Below are 20895 nucleotides of genomic sequence, written 5' to 3'. Positions count from 1 at the left end.
CACAACCGAGCGACTTCACTTTCACTTTTCACTTTCATACACTGGAGAAGGAAATGGCAACCCGCTCCAGTGTTCTTGCCTGGAGAATCCCAGGGACGGGGGAGCCTCGTAGGCTGCCATCTATGGGGTCGCACAGAGTCAGACACGACTGAAGCGACTTAGCATACTGCCTGCCACTATTCTAAACCAACTGACACTAAATGCATACACACAGTTCAGTTCAGTCGCTCAGTCGTGTCCGACTCTTTGCCACCCCGTGAATCACAGCACGCCAGGCCTCCCTGTCCATCACCAACTCCCGGAGTTCACTCAGACTCATGTCCATCGAGTTCGTGATGCCATCCAGCCATCTCATCCTCTGTTGTCCCCTTCTCCTCCTGCCCCCAATCCCTCCCAGCATTAGAGTCTTTTCCAGTGAGTCAATTCTTCACATGAGGTGGCAAAAGTACTGGAGTTTCAGCTTTAGCATCATTCCTTGCAAAGAACACCCAGGACTGATGTCCTTTAGAATGGACTGGTTGGATCTCCTTACAAACACACCTCATATACTAACTATACATATAAACACCATACCCAAGCCATTTGCTTCAGTCAGGCTATTTTAAGAGTCAAACTACATTCTTGATGATTTTCTAGCACTACAAATAAAACATTGTTATCATTTTTGCATGATAATGACAAGATGACTTGTTGGTTATGGATGTAGGATATAGAAATAATTGCTTAAAAAGAAAAGAATCAGTATCACACTACTTTTCTAGATATTTTCATTCATTTTACTAGATATTTTCATTCCTTTTCACTTCCTTTACCATGTCTATTGTTTAGGAACCTATAATTATAAACAGTTAAAAGACATGTAATAGTATCTAGTCAGTTTATATCATGGTTCCCATTTGCTAACCACTTGTAACAATAAGAAATATGAACCACTGTAAGAAAAAGTAATTTTTCTATTTAACTGAATATTTATCTATAAATAACAAACAGATCCTAGAGCCTAGATCTGTGTTGTCCTGCAGAGTAGCCACCAGCCCCCTTTGTCGGGCCCTTGAAATGTGGCAAGTCTGAATTGAGATATGCTGTAAATATAAAATACACTGCAGATTTCAAAGATTTTACCCCTACAAAAATAATGGAAAATAATCTCAATTTTATACTATTGTATGTTGAAAGGATAATGTGTGTATATTAAATAAATAAAATATAGTACTTAAATTAATGTGACTGGTTTCTTTTTAGTTTTACATGGCTACTAGAATATTTTAAATTGCCTATGTGATTCATACTTATGGTTCATACTATATTTCTGTTGCTCATCCCTGGTTTGATCATTCTTTATCTTCCTGCCTGAAACATCTCATTTCCTATTTCCCCAAGTTCAGAACTTACCCTACATGATTAAAGATGACCTTGTTCTTGAACCCTTTTCTGATCTCTCCCACCAGGAAATGAATCCTTGCCTCTAAAACATCAGTATCTTGCTTCAAGCCCTGACCACTCTATTCTACCACCACCACCAGAATGCAAGTTACCAGCAAACATGGTCTAGGTATGTTTTTATGCATGTTTGTAACCTACGAAACAACCAGCATGGAGCTTTAGTAAAACATCAGTAAACTTTTCCTAGACAAGTAAGCAAAGAAACTTATTCATAGTATATTTGTCCTCAGTTCACTTTTTAAAAAATTTATCTATTTATTTTAATTGGAGGCTAATTACTTTACAATACAGTAGTGGTTTTTGCCATATGTTGACATGAATCAGCCATGGGTGTACATGCGTGCCACATCCAGAACCCCCCTCCCGCCCCCCTCCCCATCCCATCCCTCTGGGTTGAGCCAGTGCACCAGTTTTGAGTGCCCTGTTTCATGCATCAAACTCAGACTGGTGATCTGTTTCACATATGGTAATACACATGTTTCAATGCTATTCTCTCAAATCATTCCACCCTCACCTTCTCCCACAGAGTCCAAAAGTCTGTTCTTTACATCTGTGTCTCTTCTGCTGTCTGGCATATAGGGTTATTGCTACCATCTTTCTAAATTCCATATATATGCATTAATATACCGTATTAGCGTTTTTCTTTCTGACTTATTTCACTCTGTATAATAGGCTCCAGTTTCATCCACCTCATTAGAACTGATTCATTTTTGTTCAGATAAATCTATCTTGAAAGATTAGGATTTTCTAAAGTACCAGGTCTATGATTTAATAACAGGATACATACCAGCTGACTCTCTGATACCGTAGAAGATGGTGAGGAGAGGTTTGCCTGCAAAATTATAAACATAGTGTCTTTTAGTGAAATTCATAATTTAGTAAATGTATCTATGTCTTTAAAGTATATTGAAGTGTTTATTATTTAAATAATACATATCAATTGTAGAATTTTGACAGATATTGAGGAAAAATGCCATTATATCGACTCCAAAATAATTGTTTCACATTGTTTGCTCATTGCCTTTCAATACTTCTCCCACACATTTTCATTCAGCTCACATAGTGGTAAATATGATGTTTTCCAAAGTGCTTTTCCTTAGCATCTTAACACAAGCCCCAGCAAAAGGCATCAAAAAATTCTTCAGGGTGATGTAATATTTCATTCTCCATACACTCCATATTCTACTTATACCAACACTGTTAGCTATTTATATTTACTTATAGTAAAAGAAAACAACAGATTTTTTCCTTAAATTACTCATATTAAAAAAATAAAGCTTTCATGAAAAAAATCTTTTATTGTTTTGAATTAATATTGTTTCATCATTCTCGGTTCCTGAATTTCACACCTTTCTTCTGGATTTGGTTTCCTTCTCACTGAAGTAAATACTTTGATAGTTTTTTTTTTTTCCCCCAGAGCTTCCCATCTTGAACTCTCTCTGAAAATGTCTTTATTTTGTTCGCCTCTTGAGCTAGAATTTACCTGAACATAGAATTCTAGGATAATGGTTATTGTTCCCAGCATCTTGAAGATACTGTCCACATGCTCTGACTTCTGTTAACTGCTGTCAGTCTAAACATCATAACTTGGATTATCTGTCTTCACATTTGGTTAGTGTTTAAGGTTCTTCTCCAAGGAATTCTGTAAGCTCACTATGATGTGTCTGAGGGTGACCTCCTTCTCTGGGGCTTGGTATACTCCTTGAGTATACATATGCATATCTTTCTTTGATTCTGGAAAATCCTCTAGGAATCTCTTCACATATTGCTTCTCTCCTCTTACATCTAATCTGTTCTTTACAGTTTCAGTGAAATATGTGTTGGGTCTTCTGAATCCCTCCTTCATTTCCATAAAATTCCTTGTCATATTTTTTCACCCCATTATACTGCATTCTGGATTGTTTCCACACATAAGCCTGACAGTTAATGAATCAATATTAATATGCATTAAACATGGCCATTGAATTTTATATTTTTATGACAGCATTTTTAACTTCAAGGAGTTCAATTTGATTCTTTATCAGATCTTTTTATGGTGTCCATAACTCCTTTTAACTATTTCAACATTTTTATTATATTTATATTTCATTCCAGATTTTTCTATAATCTCTCATGATTGAATCAGGCTTCCCAGGTGGCATTCACTAGTGCTAAAGAACCTACCTGCCAATACAGGAGACATAAGAGATGCCCAGTTCAAACCTTGAGTCAGGAAAATCCCCTGGAAGAGGGCAAGGCAACCCACTCCAGTATTCTTGCCTAGAGAAATCCTATGGACAGAGGAGCCTGGTGGGCTACATCCCATAGGGTCACAAAGAGTCAAACATGACTGAGCGACTTAGCACACACACACGCATGATTAAATCTCCTGTTTCTTGTATCTACTGATTCTCCTTCATGCCTCTGTCCCAAGATGTCCTTCACTCATTTGGTGACATTTCAGTTTTGATTTTGAGCTCCTCTTTAGCCGGGGTATTTTTAGTGAAGATTTCTGTAGGTATCTGAGAAACTCTGGGTTGGGAAACCATGCCAATAATCCATTTCATGTTTGCCCTGGTGGGTTTCACTGGCTCTGGACAAGTTTCCATTTCATTTCCTCAGGCTCACAGAGGCGCAGGTCTCCACGTGTCCAAGTTTCATAGGTTCATTGTTGCGTGTGCGCTCAGTTGTATGCACACAACTCACTGTGACCCCATGGACTGTAGCCCACCAGGCTCTTCTGTCCATGGAATTTTCCAAGCAAGAATACTGGCATGGGTTGCCATTTTCTGCCCCAGGGGTCGTCCTGACCCAGGGATCGAACCATCGTCTTTTGCATCTCCTTCACTGGCAGGCAGATTCTTTATCAACTGCACCACCTGGGAAGTTCCACTGAACTTGCTCCAAATCCTTCGTCTTCATAAGTTTAGCACCCACTTTTTTTTATGGATGTGCAGGAGTGCAGGGTCCCCAGGAGTGCAGGGTAAAGATGTTGGAAGGATGTATGTCTATTTCTATCCCACACTTCACGGATAGGGGGCCTTCCAGACACCTGGATGCACACAAAGCATTCATTTCGAGCTCTCAGATTCACCATACAGTGAAAGTTAAACTCTTTCCTGGCTCCTAGGTTCTGATGTACCTGTGTCCTACAGAATTTCTACTTATTTCCCCACCTTATATTTTATTTTCCCACCTAGAGTTCTCTCTTCATATCTGGCAGCCACTGTTTCACTTTCTTTCTTGTAGTTTGAGATACATATATACTTTAACAGTTACATTTTCTCAAGCTATTCTGCCCTTAAATGGGAGGCTGGGCTTCCATATCAGCTCAGCTTTCACCATTGTTGGGAAGTGGGCAATATATATCATTTTTTGTTTGGCTGCACCACATGGCATACAGGATATTCCTAAACTAGGGGTCAAACCCTTGTGCCCTGCATTTAAAGTGCAGTCTTAACCACTGGCCCAGAGAAGTCCAGGAAGTGGTCAAACACAGATGCACAATTATAAATATACTTGGCTAAGACACAATACAGCTGTGTTTTTAAACTATTTCTATTCTTTTTGAAGCTGCAAATATTTTCAGGGTTTATGACAGATGAGTCAATGTTGTCTTTACCCTCTGAGAGGTGCATGATGACTGAACACTGAAGGCTGAGTGACTCCCATGGTATTGCCGAGCACACAGGAGTGTGAGTCACTGAACACGACAACCAGGCACCCGCAGTCCTTCTTGTGCTGTGTCCATCACGGTTTGTTTTTTATTTTTGACTCACGCCATTCTTCACCAAGATGGCCACTGTTCACTGTCATTTCTGGTTGCTCTAAGGCAGCCGGCTGTCCTGGCCAATGGCTTCCTACCTCTAGCTGTCCTGGCTAATAGCTGTGGACCAGGTTAGTGTCCACTAAGGTTTCTGACTCTTCCGTGCTACAGAAAATTGTCCTTCAGAATGCTCACTCCAGTGATTGCTCAGTTTACCAAAGCCTTCATTTTTAACCTCGTTCAGTTCAGTTGCTCAGTCGTGTCCGACTCTTTGCGACCCCATGAATTGCAGCACGCCAGGCCTCCCTGTCCATCACCATCTCCTGGAGTTCACTCAGACTCATGTCCATCGAGTCAGTGATGCCATCCAGCCATCTCATCCTTGGTCGTCCCCTTCGCCTCCTGCCCACAATCCCTCCCAGCATCAGAGTCTTTTCCAATGAGTCAACTCTTCGCATGAGGTGGCCAAAGTACTGGAGCTTCAGCTTTAGCATCATTCCTTCCAAAGAAATCCCAGGGTTGATCTTCTTCAGAATGGACTGGTTGGATCTCCTTGCAGTCCAATGGACTCTCAAGAGTCTTCTCCAACACCACACTTCAAAAGCATCAATTCTTCGGTGCTCAGCCTTCTTCATAGTCCAACTCTCACATCCATACATGACCACAGGAAAAACCATAGCCTTGACTAGACGGACCTTAGTCGGCAAAGTAATGTCTCTGCTTTTGAACATGCTATCTAGGTTGGTCCTAATGCAATATGAATAATGGTTACTTCTAATGTCTTAGGATCTTTTTCCTTTAGTTAGTTTTTCACTATTGGAATACTGAGAGAATTTCTCTACTCATTTCCTTAGTTAAACAGCTTCTATGAAATATGATGAACTAAATGTGTCTTGATGGAAACAAGACATAGTTAAGGGGCTTCTCTGGTGGTCTAGTGATTAAGAATCTGCTTTGCAATGCAGGGGACACTGGTTTGATTCCTGGTCCAGGAAGATTCCACATCCGGTGGAGCAACTGGGCCCGTGCGCCACAATTGCTGAGCCTGTGTTCTAGAGCCCAAGATCTACAACTGCTGAGCCCACGTGCTGCAGGTGCTGAAGTCCACGTGCCCTAGGGCCCATGCTCCACAACAGGAGAAGCCACAGCAGTGAGAAGCCCACACACTGCAACTCGGGAGCAGACCTGCTCACCGCAACTAGAGAAAGCCCACACAGAATGAAGACCCAGCATGCTCAATAAACAGAACATTTTTAAAAGCGTAGTTAAGTTTTCATCTCAAGAATTTTAAGGAAAAAAGAAGTCACCCACTAAAAATATTTGCACAATTTAACTACATTCTAACATTTTTCAGTACATTTTGCTAAATAATACCGGACAATCACTGAGAAAAAAGATGAAATGCTCAGGCAAATATATTGATTAAATTAGGGAAAAAACCCATATATCTTTGTATTCAATTTCCACAAGTCCCCCAAATTTCTTCACTGAGAATGATGATATAACAATAAGGTGTTTTAGACATCCCCAATACATTTTTATTTCATCTAATATAATGGACTTCATATCACTATTCTGAGAAACTATTTCCAGAGTGGGGGAAAAAAAACAGAATTAAATTTGAACTTTAGGGTGGAGTAAAGCCACTGCAGATCCTTTATCAAAGAAAAAGAATATTGGCTTATGTGTATTATCACTAATAAAATCAGACTCTCTCAACTAATCTAGTTGTGTCAAACCCTTAGAGAAGCCTCCTTCTCCTTGCCCAATATGGGTTAAGATTGTTTATTAAATTCTGTAGCTATAGTTATGTTACCAATATCCTAGCAATGATTTTTCAAGAGTAAGGAAAGATTGTTTGGTGAGCTGAGATTGGAGCTGTGAACAGTGAGAGGAGACTTCTATATTTAAACAACTGCCCATCGGTAAAAAACTAAACTAAGGATGAGAAGGAACATGGGGTACCTAAAAACAAACCTGAAACTGGATTTGAACAGCACTAAGCGTATTAGACATTTGATCTACCCATGAAGAGCATTAGCAAGAGTGTGAGAATGGTTCTTGTGTGAAACAAGGTCCTATGATCTACATTCTATAGCCTTTGACATCATTTTAATTACTAAAGAAAGAAAAGGTGGAGAGTGTAAGTATTTTAACCCATTTATCATCACTGAAAACCAAAAAAACACAAAACTTTTTAAGACAAACAGAGCAGGCAAAAAATTGCGAGAATCAAAACCTCTTATTTCAAAGAAAATCTGTTAGAAAGGCAAATTACATGCAAACTAATAGAGTTAGACTAAAGAAAGAAACAAGGATTTGAAATCCACTGAAAAATGAATTGCCAAAGACCTCATGCCCGAGGCACATAAAGAAAAACCAAGCACTTCAGTCATTGCCTAGCGTTGCTTTTTTATGACACATTTCAATGTGGTTTTTACCCTCTGAGAGGTGAATGATAACTGAAAACTGAAAGCAGAGTGGGTCCTATCACTAAGTACATAAGCACATGGATCACCAAACATAAAGAATCCACTTTGGATAAACCATTTTCCTTTTCCATAGATCTCATGCCAGAGGCACGTAAAGAAAAACCAAGCTCCTCAGGTATTTTCTAATGCTAATTTTCCGTGCAATCCGCAGCTGTTCCCTATGCTTGACTCATGGGTATCTGGCATCACACTAGCAGACACCCTTTTGGGAGACTGAAATAAAATCAAGTTGCAGCAAGTAAAAAGTGTTAAACACTTGCTTTTGCCTTCTACCCTCTGCACTAACACTTTTAGCAATTTTTTCTCCTTCAACAGTTATGTCCCTCTCAATTCAATAGCATTAAAGTGTTTCTCTTTGACCTTTTCTCTGTTGACTTTAATTGTCCTGAGTTTTCTTAAGGCTCAAAGGATTTGAATTCACTGACAATAGATTTGGGAAGGGCTGGGAGCTGGGCATAATCAACCTTCCTGTCCATTCTATTCTTAGGGTGAGAGAGTTCTTTGTTTTGTATAGAATGGTGGGGAGGATCTGGAGAGGAGTTTTAACTCCAGGCTATTTTGAACCGTGTAACTTTCCTTCAACTTATAGGTAGAATCTGAAATAGGATACAAATGAACATATTTACAAAACAGAATCAGACTTACAGACATAGAGAACAGACTTCATTGAAAAAGCAAGAGAGTTCCAAAACAACATCTATTTCTGCTTTATTGACTATGCCAAAGCCTTTGACTGTGTGGATCACAATACACTGTGGAAAATTCTGAAAGAGATGGGAGTACCAGACCACCTGACCTGCCCCTTGAGAAACCTGCATGCAGGTCAGGAAGCAACAGTTAGAACTGGACATGGAACAACAGATTGGTTCCAAATAGGAAAAGGAGTACGTCAAGGCTGAATATTGTCACCCTGCTTATTTAACTTATAGGCAGAGTACATTATGAGAAACACTAGGCTGGAAGAAGCACAAGCTGGAATCAAGATTGCTGGAAGAAATATCAATAACCTCAGATATGCAGATGACACCACCCTTATGGCAGAAAGTGAAGAGGAACTAAAGAGCCTCTTGATGAAAGTGAAAGAGGAGAGTGAAAAAGTTGGCTTAAAGCTCAACATTCAGAAAACAAAGATCATAGCATCTGGTCCCATTACTTCATGGGAAACAGATGAGGAAACAGTGGAATCAGTGTCAGACTTTATTTTGGGGGGCTCCAAAATCACTGCAGATGGTGATTGCAGCCATGAAATTAAAAGATGCTTACTCCTTGGAAGAAAAGTTATGACCAACCTAGATAGCATATTAAAAAGCAGAGATATTACTTTGCCAACAAAGGTCCATCTAGTCAAGGCTATGGTTTTTCCTGTGGTCATGTATAGATGTGAGAGTTGGACTGTGAAGAAAGCTGAGCACTAAAGAATTGATGCTTTTGAACTGTGGTGTTGGAGAAGACTCTTGAGAGTCCCTTGGACTGCAAGGACATCCAACCAGTCCATCCTAAAGAAGATCAGTCCTGGGTGTTCATTGGAAAGACTGATGCTGAAGCTGCAACTCTAATACTTTGGCCACCTCATGCAAAGAATTGACTCACTGGAAAAGACCCTGATGCTGGGAGGGATTGGGGGCAGGAGGAGAAGGGGATGACAGAGAATGAGATGGCTGGATGGCATCACCAACTCGATGGACATGAGTTTGAGTGAACTCTGGGAGTTAGTGATGGACAGGGAGGCCTGGCGTGCTGCGATTCATAGGGTCGCAAAGAGTCAGACACGACTGAGCAACTGAACTGAACTGAAGGGAGGAGAGGACTGGGAGATGCAAGGTGTTACTATATGGTGCAGGGAATTTTATTTAATATTCTGTGATAAACCAACATGGAAAATAATATGAAAAAGAATATATTTGTATAACTGAGTCACTTCTCTGTACAGCAAAATTAACATGTGCTCATGTCTGCTCAATCGTGTCTGATTCTTTGAGAGCCAATGGATTGTACCTACTAGGCTCCTCTGTCCATGGAATTTCCCAGGCAAAAATATTGGAGTGGGTGGCCATTTCCTTCTCCAGGGGATCTTCCCAACCCAGGGAGTGAACCCTCATCTCTTGAATTGGCAGGCAGACTCTTTACCAGTGTGCACCTGGGAAGCTCCACAGCAGAAATTAACAGACAATATTGTAAATCAACTATCCTTCAATTAAAAAAAAATTAATCCAATGGTAAGCATAGGAGGTACCAAGACCATAGAGATATATCTGTGAGACATCATATCTTTCTTGCTTCTTATTGTTTTTTCTATCTGTAGACCTTACCCTGTATGAATATCTCACTAAAAGTCACTGTAGCAGTTAGTAATATATCCCACATGTTCTAAGTATAAAAAGTAGAGTTGGAAGTATTTTAAAAGTTTGACTCAGTAAGTTAGGGAATGATGATTCCATGTTGCTATGAACATAATTGGGAGGCAGAATAAATAACCATGGGGACCAGCGACAGTCACAGTCTCCATGTGTCACCGCTTACGTTAAAGATCAAACCAAGGGAAATGTGGGTGAAATATGGCACCTTCGTGTCTGATGACATGTAAAATGATGATAAGGACCAAGGCATAAGAGATGTCTCATTAAGCCATTTCTCTTCCTCCTCATTTAGCACAACTGATATAATGATCTTCCATTTCTTCCTTAGCCTCTCTCACACAAACATATCTTGGAAATATTTCTGAACCATAAAAAAAAGAAAGAAGAATGATCAGCAGAGTGGAATTTCTTGCTGAAACTGTTCATAACTCATCAAATATCTGGTCACATCCTACAGAAGCAGATGCGGATCCATGTCTGGATGTAAGTGGATTGGATTTCTCACCTCTTACCCTAAGATCTGTGGCTGCATTAGGGCATGTTGGCCCTGAAACAATCCAGCATAGCAACGTTTCCAGCCATAGCAACAAGGGGACTGTGTGTGCTGGCTAAATTGGAGAAGATGACCTTTATTTGAATATCTGTATATAGAAAAGGAAATATTCTTAATAAAGTTTGACACATTTTTAATATATGATGATATTTTGAAAGCAATATACTTCCATTGTAATGATATTTTTCTGTCCCGCCAGCTCATTAAAATGAGATTTTTACCTCTATGCTATATTATATTCAATAAGCCTGTCTTTGTTCTTTCTCTGGCACTTAAAAGTAATTTCTGAAATGTAGTTTATTAAATGAGTTTTTATCAATAAAATGTGACTCCAAGTGAGGGTTTTTTGGATAAATTAGTAATAAGTCCAAATACTTGCCCTATTTTCTGAAGTTGCTCTTTATTAAGAAAGTATACTGTGGCTTTGAATTAAGAGTGAAATGAAATTATACTGGCAGTAGCTAATGAAAACTAATAAATAGTTACAAAGACAAGTATAATGTAAAGGGAAAAAAATGACATTCCCCTCCAAAGATGTTAGTATGAAAACAGAATCAAACGGAAACTTAATTAGAAAATTCATTCCTTAGGTGGAAAGAAACTCTTTAAAAATGAGTGCCATGGAAAACAATCACTGATAGGTTAACTGATAAATTATGAGTTAATTTACATATAAGAAAATTATTTAAAACATTAGAAATATTCTAAACACTATCATCTCAGATGTTCTCACCAGATACAAAATTACTCATTTCAAGTTTAGACTGAAGGTTTGGGGTGATGAAGAAATAATTCAGACCCAGAAAATGAATACTAATGTATAAAATATTTAAGGAAGACAAATTATTTTCAGCTTCTGTTGGTGCAAACAAATGTTAACGACAGGGGCTTTAACAAAAGGAAGACCTAGGTTTGATTTTGCCTCCTCTGTGACTGTTTCCTCCTCCATAAAATATAAATTTTTAATAATCACACCCACACCATAGGACTGGCATAATGTTAGATGAGATAGTTAAAACTCATCTGTAAGAGCTCAAAACATTAGTTATGATTATTGAATTTGGCATCTGTTAAAAACAATGAAGTAAAATATGAATGATAATATAATTAATCCCACAAGTGATCTGTGATAATTAGCACCACTCCGTGTGTTTGTTAGCCTCTTATAACTTCTATTACACTTACTGATACTGCTAAGTCACTTCAGTCGTGTCCGACTCTGTGTGACCCCATAGACGGCAGCCCACCAGGCTCCCTTGTCCCTGGGATTCTCCAGGAAAAAACAATGGAGTGGGTTGCCATTTCCTTCTCCAATGCATGAAAGTGAAAAGTGAAAGTGAAGTCGCTCAGTCGTGTCCGACTCTTAGCGACCCCATGGACTGCAGCCTACCAGGCTCCTCTGTCCATGGGGTTTTCCAGGCAAGAGTACTGGAGTGGGGTAAGAGAACCTGAATTAAATTACTTTGAAATAAACTGCAATTCAAGTATACTATGAATTGAAGAAAAACCTTGACTTGACTTTACTACAGTAATATAGTAAAGTATGGTACTTTCCTACATCTGGCTCATCCTAAAAAGCAGACTACGTGGAATGTGACAATGTGTGCAATCAAGATTAAGAAAAGGACATGAATTGTTTTACAAGGATTTTCTATCTTTTTTCTTTTTTTGATGAAGGAAAGCCAGCCTTTCATCAAAGGCCCCATAAAAAGGAATTAGTCGTGTCATTTCTCGTTATTTAATTAAACCACTCTCATCATCCCAGGAAAATCGGAAATCCAATGAACATACTACATCGAGAATTAGCATCTTTGTACATTTGTTTTAACATCAGTTCTCAGCACCAGTTCTCTGTCTCGCTCTCCTCCAATTTCTGTGAGCAAGTATCTTGCTCTTTCCTATTTTGATTGTTTACTGTCTTCTCCATCCTGTGTTTTAGAAGGGGACACTGCTGTTCTGTTCATTCCTCACACGCAGTGACTCTGCAGAAGTGCTAGGGCATGGCAGACACTCAGATATGTGTCAAATCAGTGAGGGAAAAAGGGGAAAATTGAATAACAGGGCTAGAAACCGACTATACTTTCTACTCATCACAGTTCATAGATTATATAAGATACTTTTTTAAAGCACCCCCCACCCCTCCAAAGTAGGGTTTTGAGTGGAGTATGCTAACCAGCTAAGGATACCCCACAGTGCTAACCAGCTGAGGTTACCCCATAGCAACAAAGCTTTCTCTTCTTGGTTCTAATTCAAGTCGTCTCTTTTTTCCTCTGAGGTGCAGAAGTTGGTAAACTGCATGATCCCTGCTTTGGAATAAAATCTGAGAAAGGCAATAACACACCTAGTCCTAGCAGATGTATACTGTGAAGATGACTGCTTTCCTCAAAGTTTTGAAGAGAGATGGTAGAATATTGAAATGTTACAACCTATAGGATTCTCAGGTTTGCTTTTGAGTTTCCATGGGAGAAGAAGGGAGAAAAATATAAAGATTAATTAAGTGAAAACTATTCAAGTCACCCTTAATATGATGCACTTACAGCTCTGTTAATACAAATATTAGAATTTCTAGAAGAAAATATTACAGAATCAGTGGGGAGAGATAAATTAGGAGGTTGCGATTAACCTCCTAATTATTATATTATTATATATATCGTAGAATATATAGACTAGATAATCAACAAGGACCTAAAATAAAGCACAGGAAACTCTACTCAGTACTCTGTATTAACCCATTTGGGAAAAGAAAGTGGAAAAGAACAGATCTATGTATAGCTAAATCACTCTGCTGTACACCTATAACTAACACAACATTGTAAATCAACTATACATCAATATAAAATTCCATTTTTTTCAATGTAATAAGTTTTTAAAAAGAAAATATTCTGATGTCATTCTTTTTTAAAATCAGGGTATACTGTATTTAAGATCAATTGTTTACATAAGATTAAGGCTTATAACTAAGGAAGACTTCTGTTTCAAAATTTCATTTTTCTCCTGAAAAGAAATGCCAGAATCATTTAGTAAATGGAATCAGTTCAGTTCAGTCGCTCAGTCGTGTCCGACTCTTTGCGACCCCATGAATCGCAGCACGCCAGGCCTCCCTGTCCATCACCAACTCCCAGAGTTCACTAACACTCACGTCCACTGAGTCAGTGATGCTATCCAGCCATCTCATCCTCGGTTGTACCCTTCTCCTCCTGCCCCCAATCCCTCCCAGCATCAGAGTCTTTTCCAATGAGCCAACTCTTCTCATGAGGTGGCCAAAGTACTGGAGTTTCAGCTTTAGCTTCATTCCCTCCAAAGAAATCCCAGGGCTGATCTCCTTCAGAATGGACTGGTTGGATCTCCTTGCAGTCCAATGGACTCTCAAGAGTCTTCTCCAACACCACAGTCCAATACAGTATACTAATGCATATATATGGAATTTAGAAAGGTGGTAATGATAACGCTGTATGTGGGACAGCAAAAGAGACTTAGATGTATAGAACAGTCTTTTGGACTCTGTGGGAGAGGGAGAGGGTGGGATGATTTGGGAGAATGGCATTGAAATCTGTATAATATCATATAAGAAATGAATCACCAGCCCAGGTTCGATGCATCATACTGGACGCTTGGGGCTGGCGCACTGGGATGACCCAGAGGGATGGTACAGGCAGGGAGGTGGGAGGGGGTTCAGGATTGGGAATACATGTACACCCACAGTGGATTCATGTTGATGTATGGCAAAACCAATACAATATTGTAAAGTAATTAGCCTCCAATTAAAACAAATAAATTTATTTTTTTGAAAAAGCATCAATTCTTCAGCACTCAGCTTTCTTCACAGTCCAACTCTCACATCCATACATGACCACTGGAAAAACTATAGCCTTGACTAGACAGACCTTTGTTGGCAAAGTAATGTCTCTGCTTTTCAATATGCTGTCTAGGTTGGTCATAACTTTTCTTCCAAGGAGTAAGCGTCTTTTAATTTCATGGCTGCAGTCACCATCTGCAGTGATTTTGGAGCCCCCCAAAATAAAGTCTAACACTGTTTCCACTGTTTCCCCACCTATTTCCCATGAAGTGATGGGACTAGATGCCATGATCTTCATTTTCTGAATGTTGAGCTTTAAGCCAACTTTTTCACTCTCCACTTTTACTTTCATCAAGAGGCTTTTGAGTTCCTCTTCACTTTCTGCCATAAGGGTGGTGTCATCTGCATATCTGAGGTTATTGATATTTCTCCCAGCAATCTTGATTCCAGCTTGTGCTTCTTACAGCCCAGCGTTTCTCATGATGTACTCTGCATATAAGTTAAATAAGCAGGGACAATATACAGCCTTGACATACTCCTTTTCCTATTTGGAACCAGTCTGTTGTTCCATGTCCAGTTCTAATTGTTGCTTCCTGACCTGCATATAGGCTTCTCAAGGGGCAAGTCAGGTGGTCTGATATTCCCATCTCTTAAAGAATTTTCCAGTTTATTGTGATCCACACAGTCAAAGCCTTTGGCATAATCAATAAAGCAAAAATAGATGTTTTTCTGCAACTCTCTTTCTTTTCCCATGATCCAGCAGATGTTGGCAATTTGATCTCTGATTCCTCGGCCTTTTCTAAAACCAGCTTGAACATCTGGAAGTTCACGGTTCACGTATTGCTGAAGCCTGGCTTGGAGAATTTTGAGCATTACTTTACTAGAGTGTGAGAAGAGTGCAATTGTGTGGTAGTTTGAGCATTCTTTGGCATTGCCTTTCTTAGGGATTGGAATGAAAACTGACCTTTTCGAGTCCTGTGGCCACTGCTGAGTTTCCAAATTTGCTGGCATATTGAGTGCAGCACTTTCACAGCATCATCTTTCAGGATTTGAAATAGCTCAACTGGAATGCCATCACCTCCACTAGCTTTGTTCATAGTGATACTTTCTAAGGCCCACTTGACTTCACATTCCAGGATGTCTGGCTCTAGGTGAGTGATCACACCATTGTGATTATCTGGGTCATGAAGATTTTTTTTTGTACAGTTCTTCTGTGTATTCTTGCCATCTCTTCTTAATACCTTCTGCTTCTGTTAGGTCCATAGCATTTCTGTCCTTTATCAAGCCCATCTTTGCATGAAATGTTCCCTTGCTATCTCTAATTTTCTTGAAGAGATCTCTAGTCTTTCCCTCTATTGTTGTTTTCCTCTATTTCTTTGCATTGATTGCTGAGGAAGGCTTTCTTATCTCTTCTTGCTATTCTTTGGAACTCTGCATTTAGATGTTTATATTTTCCTTTTCTCCTTTGCTTTTCACTTCTCTTCTTTTCACAGCTATTTGTAAGGCCTCCCCAGACAGCCATTTTGCTTTTTTGCATTTCTTTTCCATGGGGATGGTCTTGATCCCTGTCTCCTGTACAATGTCATGAACCTCAGTCCATAGTTCATCAGGCACTCTATTTATCAGATTTCATCCCTCTATTTCTCACTTCCACTGTAAGGGATTTGATTTAGGTCATACCTGAGTGGTCTAGTGGTAATAAATGGAATAAGTGAAAGTAAATGGAATAACTAAAGCCAAATATTTACAAGTGTGACTTCCCTATGATGGCACCAGAAACTAGTTTTTGCATCCCATTGTAAAATTACCCATCTAGTCTTCCAAAAGACATGGACATATTTGAGGTGTCACAAACAATTCAAATGTCATTTTGTAGGAGAAAGTAAAAAACAAATCTTCTCCAAGAAACCAAATTTAATCAAAGTCAAGAATCTTATCTGAGTAAGAATTGATATTTGTTTGAGTCTATATTAAATCTACTTGATGATTCAGTTAACTTCAGTTAACTTTGAATGATTCAAATGCTGCCACAAAGTTTGGGGCAAACGTTAACCTCCTTTAATTAAGTCATATAACTGACAGAAGAATAATTTGAAATAGCCTCTAACTATGGAGACTGAAGCAGCCCCCGTAGGATTATTGCCATTGCTATCAAATTACCCATCCCCTGGAGGGATGGAAGAAGGCATCCTTATCTCAAATGAGCCTAAATCAGACTTGGGTGCAAACTAAGAGTAGATGAGAAAGAAAGGAGACAGTATGGAATATTCTAGCTATTTTTTTCTTGGATCTGGCTTTTGTAGAATGTCTTAATCACAAAAAGTATAGAAACATCTCTAAGGACTTTCCTTTCTTACATTCAACTAAAGAATCAAAGAACTAGGTAAATCATGGTGCATCCAGTCTTCCCGAGATAAAGAGGAGGAAGAGAACTGGAGAGACATAGACGAAGGGGAAAAAAGGAAGCAAGGGGAGAACAATCATTTACTGAGTCATATCTGTGTCAGGACTATATTAAGGACTTTTCATACATTAACCATTGTAAATCTTACATCAACCATTAGTATCCCAGTTTTGAAAGTGTGAGTCATTCAGTCGTATCTGCCTCTTTGTGACCCCATGGACTATAGCCCACCAGGCTCCTCTTCCATGGAATTTTCCAGGCAATAACACTGGAGTAGGTCACCATTTCCTTCTCCAGGGGATCTTCCCAACCCAGGGACTGAACCCGAGTCTCCTATGTCTCCTGCATTGCAGGCAGATTCTCTACCTGCTGAGCCATTGGAGAAGTCCATTTTATAGATTAAAAAAAAAATCTAAGGCACAGACAGGTTAAATGACTTTCCAGGATTCTGGAGCAAGCAGCAACACTGGACGTGAATTTGGGCAAACTTCAGGAGATGGTGAGGGACAAGGAGGCCTGGCATGCTGTAGTCCATGGAGTCTGCAAAGAGCCGGACACGACTGGGCGACTGAACAAAAGCAACAACAAATAGCCACCAAATGCCTCCACTTTTTAAAGTATTTGCTTCGGATAGCTTCCAGGAATAACAGAAAATAACAGTGAAACTTCTAAATAATGTTCTAAGCAGTGTTCCTATCCATATCCCCTAAACATCACTTCCTGAATGTGATGAAGCTCAGTAACGTCACTCAGTTCATTATCTGCCTTGGGAAGGTTCAAATGAAGGCAGAAATGTATACTGAAAGAAGATTGGTCACAAAATGTATATTTACTAATTGACTCTGAATGATGGTGACGATACTCGAAAAAATAAACTAAAAGGAATAGTTTGCTGGTTTGCTTTAAACTAAATATTAAACACTTCCTTAGGAAACAGTCTTATTTACACCAGAATATGTTTGGTCAGATGCAGAATTTGACTGCATGATGGGTTATTTGGTGAATGGAGAGTAGGAATGGGGTGAAGCTACGTGTGTGCATCTAGCACCTTCAGAGCCAGCTCGCCACAACTTATTGAATCAAGTGGGGGGGAGGGTTATATCTACATGCTCATTATTAATACATTTTTGCTCAAAAGTGGGACTGATTTCTTTGTTAAAAGTTTAAATGCAAGAAAGCAGCAAACTAGTCAAAATCAACCAAACTGGCAATCCCATTGGAAATAGACATATCTTAATATTTCAAGTATATGAGTGGACTCTATCAAAATAAGCATGATAAATCATTACAAAAATTAAAATACTATCTAAGCATTGATAATTAGAAAGACAGAAAGCAGGTATTGGAGTTCTGTTTGATTCAGCCAAACTAATCAGATAAGTAAGACCTCACTTAAGAAGGAATTCAGTCAATATACTTACCTAAAATAACTGATTTTTCCACCTCTGGGCCAATCATACCATCCTATCTCTTCCATTTATGAAAAATTCAACTAGTTCAGTTCAAATGGTTGTATAATTGAGTTCTCTCCAAAGCATGCCCAGGCACCCATTACAACAGCAGTATGTATAATTATAAAGTGACTTACATATTTGGTTTCTCGACCAGCTGCTCTTGGAAGAGTTGTAGGCATCTGTATGAAAATAAAAACAATTATGCTACTGAAGTACTCAAAAAAATATTAAAAGATTCAACTTGTAGGATATGTGTTCACCTTTCTTTTCCTATTAAGACTTTCTAACCAGTACTCCATCTTTTCTATACAAAACCTCCTGTTTTTTGAAATTCATTTTACTAAGCTTTACTTTCACTTTATTATTCTCTTCATTGTTGTTATCAATCAGTTTTGAAGAAATTATATCTTATTTATTGATGACGTTCACTCATGGATCATAACAGTTCCTCACGCAATTTCACAATTCACACAGAAGTCTCTACCCCTCAATTCTTTGAGCTGTTGAACTCCAAAAACATCCTCATCTGTTCCGTTTCAGTCCTCAGCTCCCAAGACTGTTCCTAGATGTCACCTTCACAAATAAAATGGAAAGCTTCTGAAATTTCATTTCTCACATCTGTCTTTTAGAACTCTACTTCCCATCTACCATCTTCATTTCTCAAATATCCCAACACATTTCTTCAGCCTCACTGAGACTTCAAAATTAATGAGCCTTCCCAGCTCAATTACGTATGCTTCATACTCTCAGTCGTTTCAATATCTTAATTTATCTTGCTTCTTTCTCTCCTTGTGACAAACTCACAAAAACTAACAATAAAAGCATAGATGGATCATATTATATATTTCCCCTAAATTTCCACTTGAGATGCAAAACATGGCTAGAGGAACTTTCTCAATCAAGCTAAATTATCTCATTATAAATTATGAAATAAATGTGTACATCAAGTATATTACAATACAAATGAAGAATTAGCTATGGATACATGGGCTTCCCTTGTGGCTCAGCTGGTAAAGAATCTGCCTGCAATGAAGGAGACCTGGGTTCCATCCCTGAATTGGGAATATCCCCTGGAGAAGGGAAAGGGGATATTAACTTTGAATGATTAACTTGACACCACTCTGGTATTCTGTCCCAGAGAATATACAGGGGGTTGTAAGGAGTCGGACACTACTGAGCGACTTTCACTTTCACTTGTTCACATGCAAGTGAGCCTGGGTTGCAGGGAGAAATAGACTACGAAGCAGCACATGGAAAGTGTTTCATTTGATGGAAGTTTTGCATCTTGGATGTGGTGGTGGTTATATAACCATATGCTTTGTCAAAACTCATAGTATTGTACACTAAATGGGTAAATGTTACAATGGGTAATTATACCTCAATGAACCTGATTCTTAAAACAGAATTATATAAGCTACAATAAGGAAATGAACATAAAGAATGAAGACTAGAATAGATACTGAACAAATTCTCGAACTGGAATATTAGACCAAGGAATCTTCTTGGAAGAATTAGGAAACAATAAATAGAAAAAATATATATAAAGATTAAGACATGGAATATAGAAACAAAAGTGACAAAATCATATAGTGAGAGCCCTGGGAAGAAAGAAACATTTGAAAAAGTAATGACTAAAAATATCCTAAATGGGCCAAAGAACTAAATAGACATTTCTCCAAAGAAGACATACGGATGGCTTACAAACACATGAAAAGATGCTCAACATCACTCATTATCAGAGAAATGCAAATCAAGACCACAATGAGGTACCATTTCACACCAGTCAGAATGGCTGCGATCCAAAAAACTGCAAGCAATAAATGCTGGAGAGGGTGTGGAGAAAAGGGAACCCTCCTACACTGTTGGTGGGAATGCAAACTAGTACAGCCACTATGGAGAACAGTGTGGAGATTCCTTAAAAAACTGGAAATAGAATTACCTTATGACCCAGCAATCCCACTGCTGGGCATACACACCGAGGAAACCAGAATTGAAAGAGACACATGTACCCCAATGTTCATCGCAGCACTGTTTATAATAGCCAGGACATGGAAACAACCTAGATGTCCATCAGCAGATGAATGGATAAGAAAGCTGTGGTACATATACACAATGGAGTATTACTCAGCCGTTAAAAAGAATTCATTTGAATCAGTTCTGATGAGATGGATGAAACTGGAGCCGATTATACAGAGTGAAGTAAGCCAGAAAGAAAAACACCAATACAGTATACTAACACATATATATGGAATTTAGAAAGATGGCAATGACGACCCTGTATGCAAGACAGGAAAAAAGACACAGATGTGTATAATGGACTTTGGGACTCAGAGGGAGAGGGAGAGGGTGGGATGATTTGGGAGAATGGCATTCTAACATGTATACTATCATGTAAGAATTGAATCGCCAGTCTATGTCTGACGCAGGGTGCAGCATGCTTGGGGCTGGTGCATGGGGATGACCCAGAGAGATGTTATGGGGAGGGAGGTGGGAGGGGGGTTCATGTTTGGGAATACATGTAAGAATTAAAGATTTTAAAATTAAAAAAATTAAAAACTAAAAAAAAATAAAATAAAATGATAAACATAAATTATACTCACTGAATTGTAAGGTTGTAAATAAAATCATTTGTTTTTGGAAAAAAAAAAATA

The 20895-nt window shown here is 38.8% G+C and overlaps 1 protein-coding gene across 14 annotated transcripts in view; it reads right to left on the bottom strand.

Annotated features, from left to right (window-relative positions):
• MLIP (muscular LMNA interacting protein) overlaps window positions 1–20895 on the bottom strand; it is a 306379-nt gene that overhangs the window by 71123 nt on the left and 214361 nt on the right. For all 14 annotated transcript variants that reach the window (XM_018039224.1, XM_005696194.3, XM_013973909.2 and 11 more), the window contains 2 exons: window positions 18379–18423; window positions 2231–2275 (listed from right to left, as the gene is read on the bottom strand). In XM_018039224.1, coding sequence (XP_017894713.1) covers window positions 2231–2275; window positions 18379–18423 — 90 coding nt within the window. The remainder of the gene's footprint in view (window positions 1–2230; window positions 2276–18378; window positions 18424–20895) is intronic.

Source organism: Capra hircus, chromosome 23 (genome assembly GCF_001704415.2).
Source record: "Capra hircus breed San Clemente chromosome 23, ASM170441v1, whole genome shotgun sequence".
NCBI lineage: Eukaryota > Metazoa > Chordata > Mammalia > Artiodactyla > Bovidae > Capra > Capra hircus.
The sequence above is the reverse complement of the archived record's forward strand: the minus strand, read 5'-3'. Positions and strand labels throughout refer to the sequence as shown.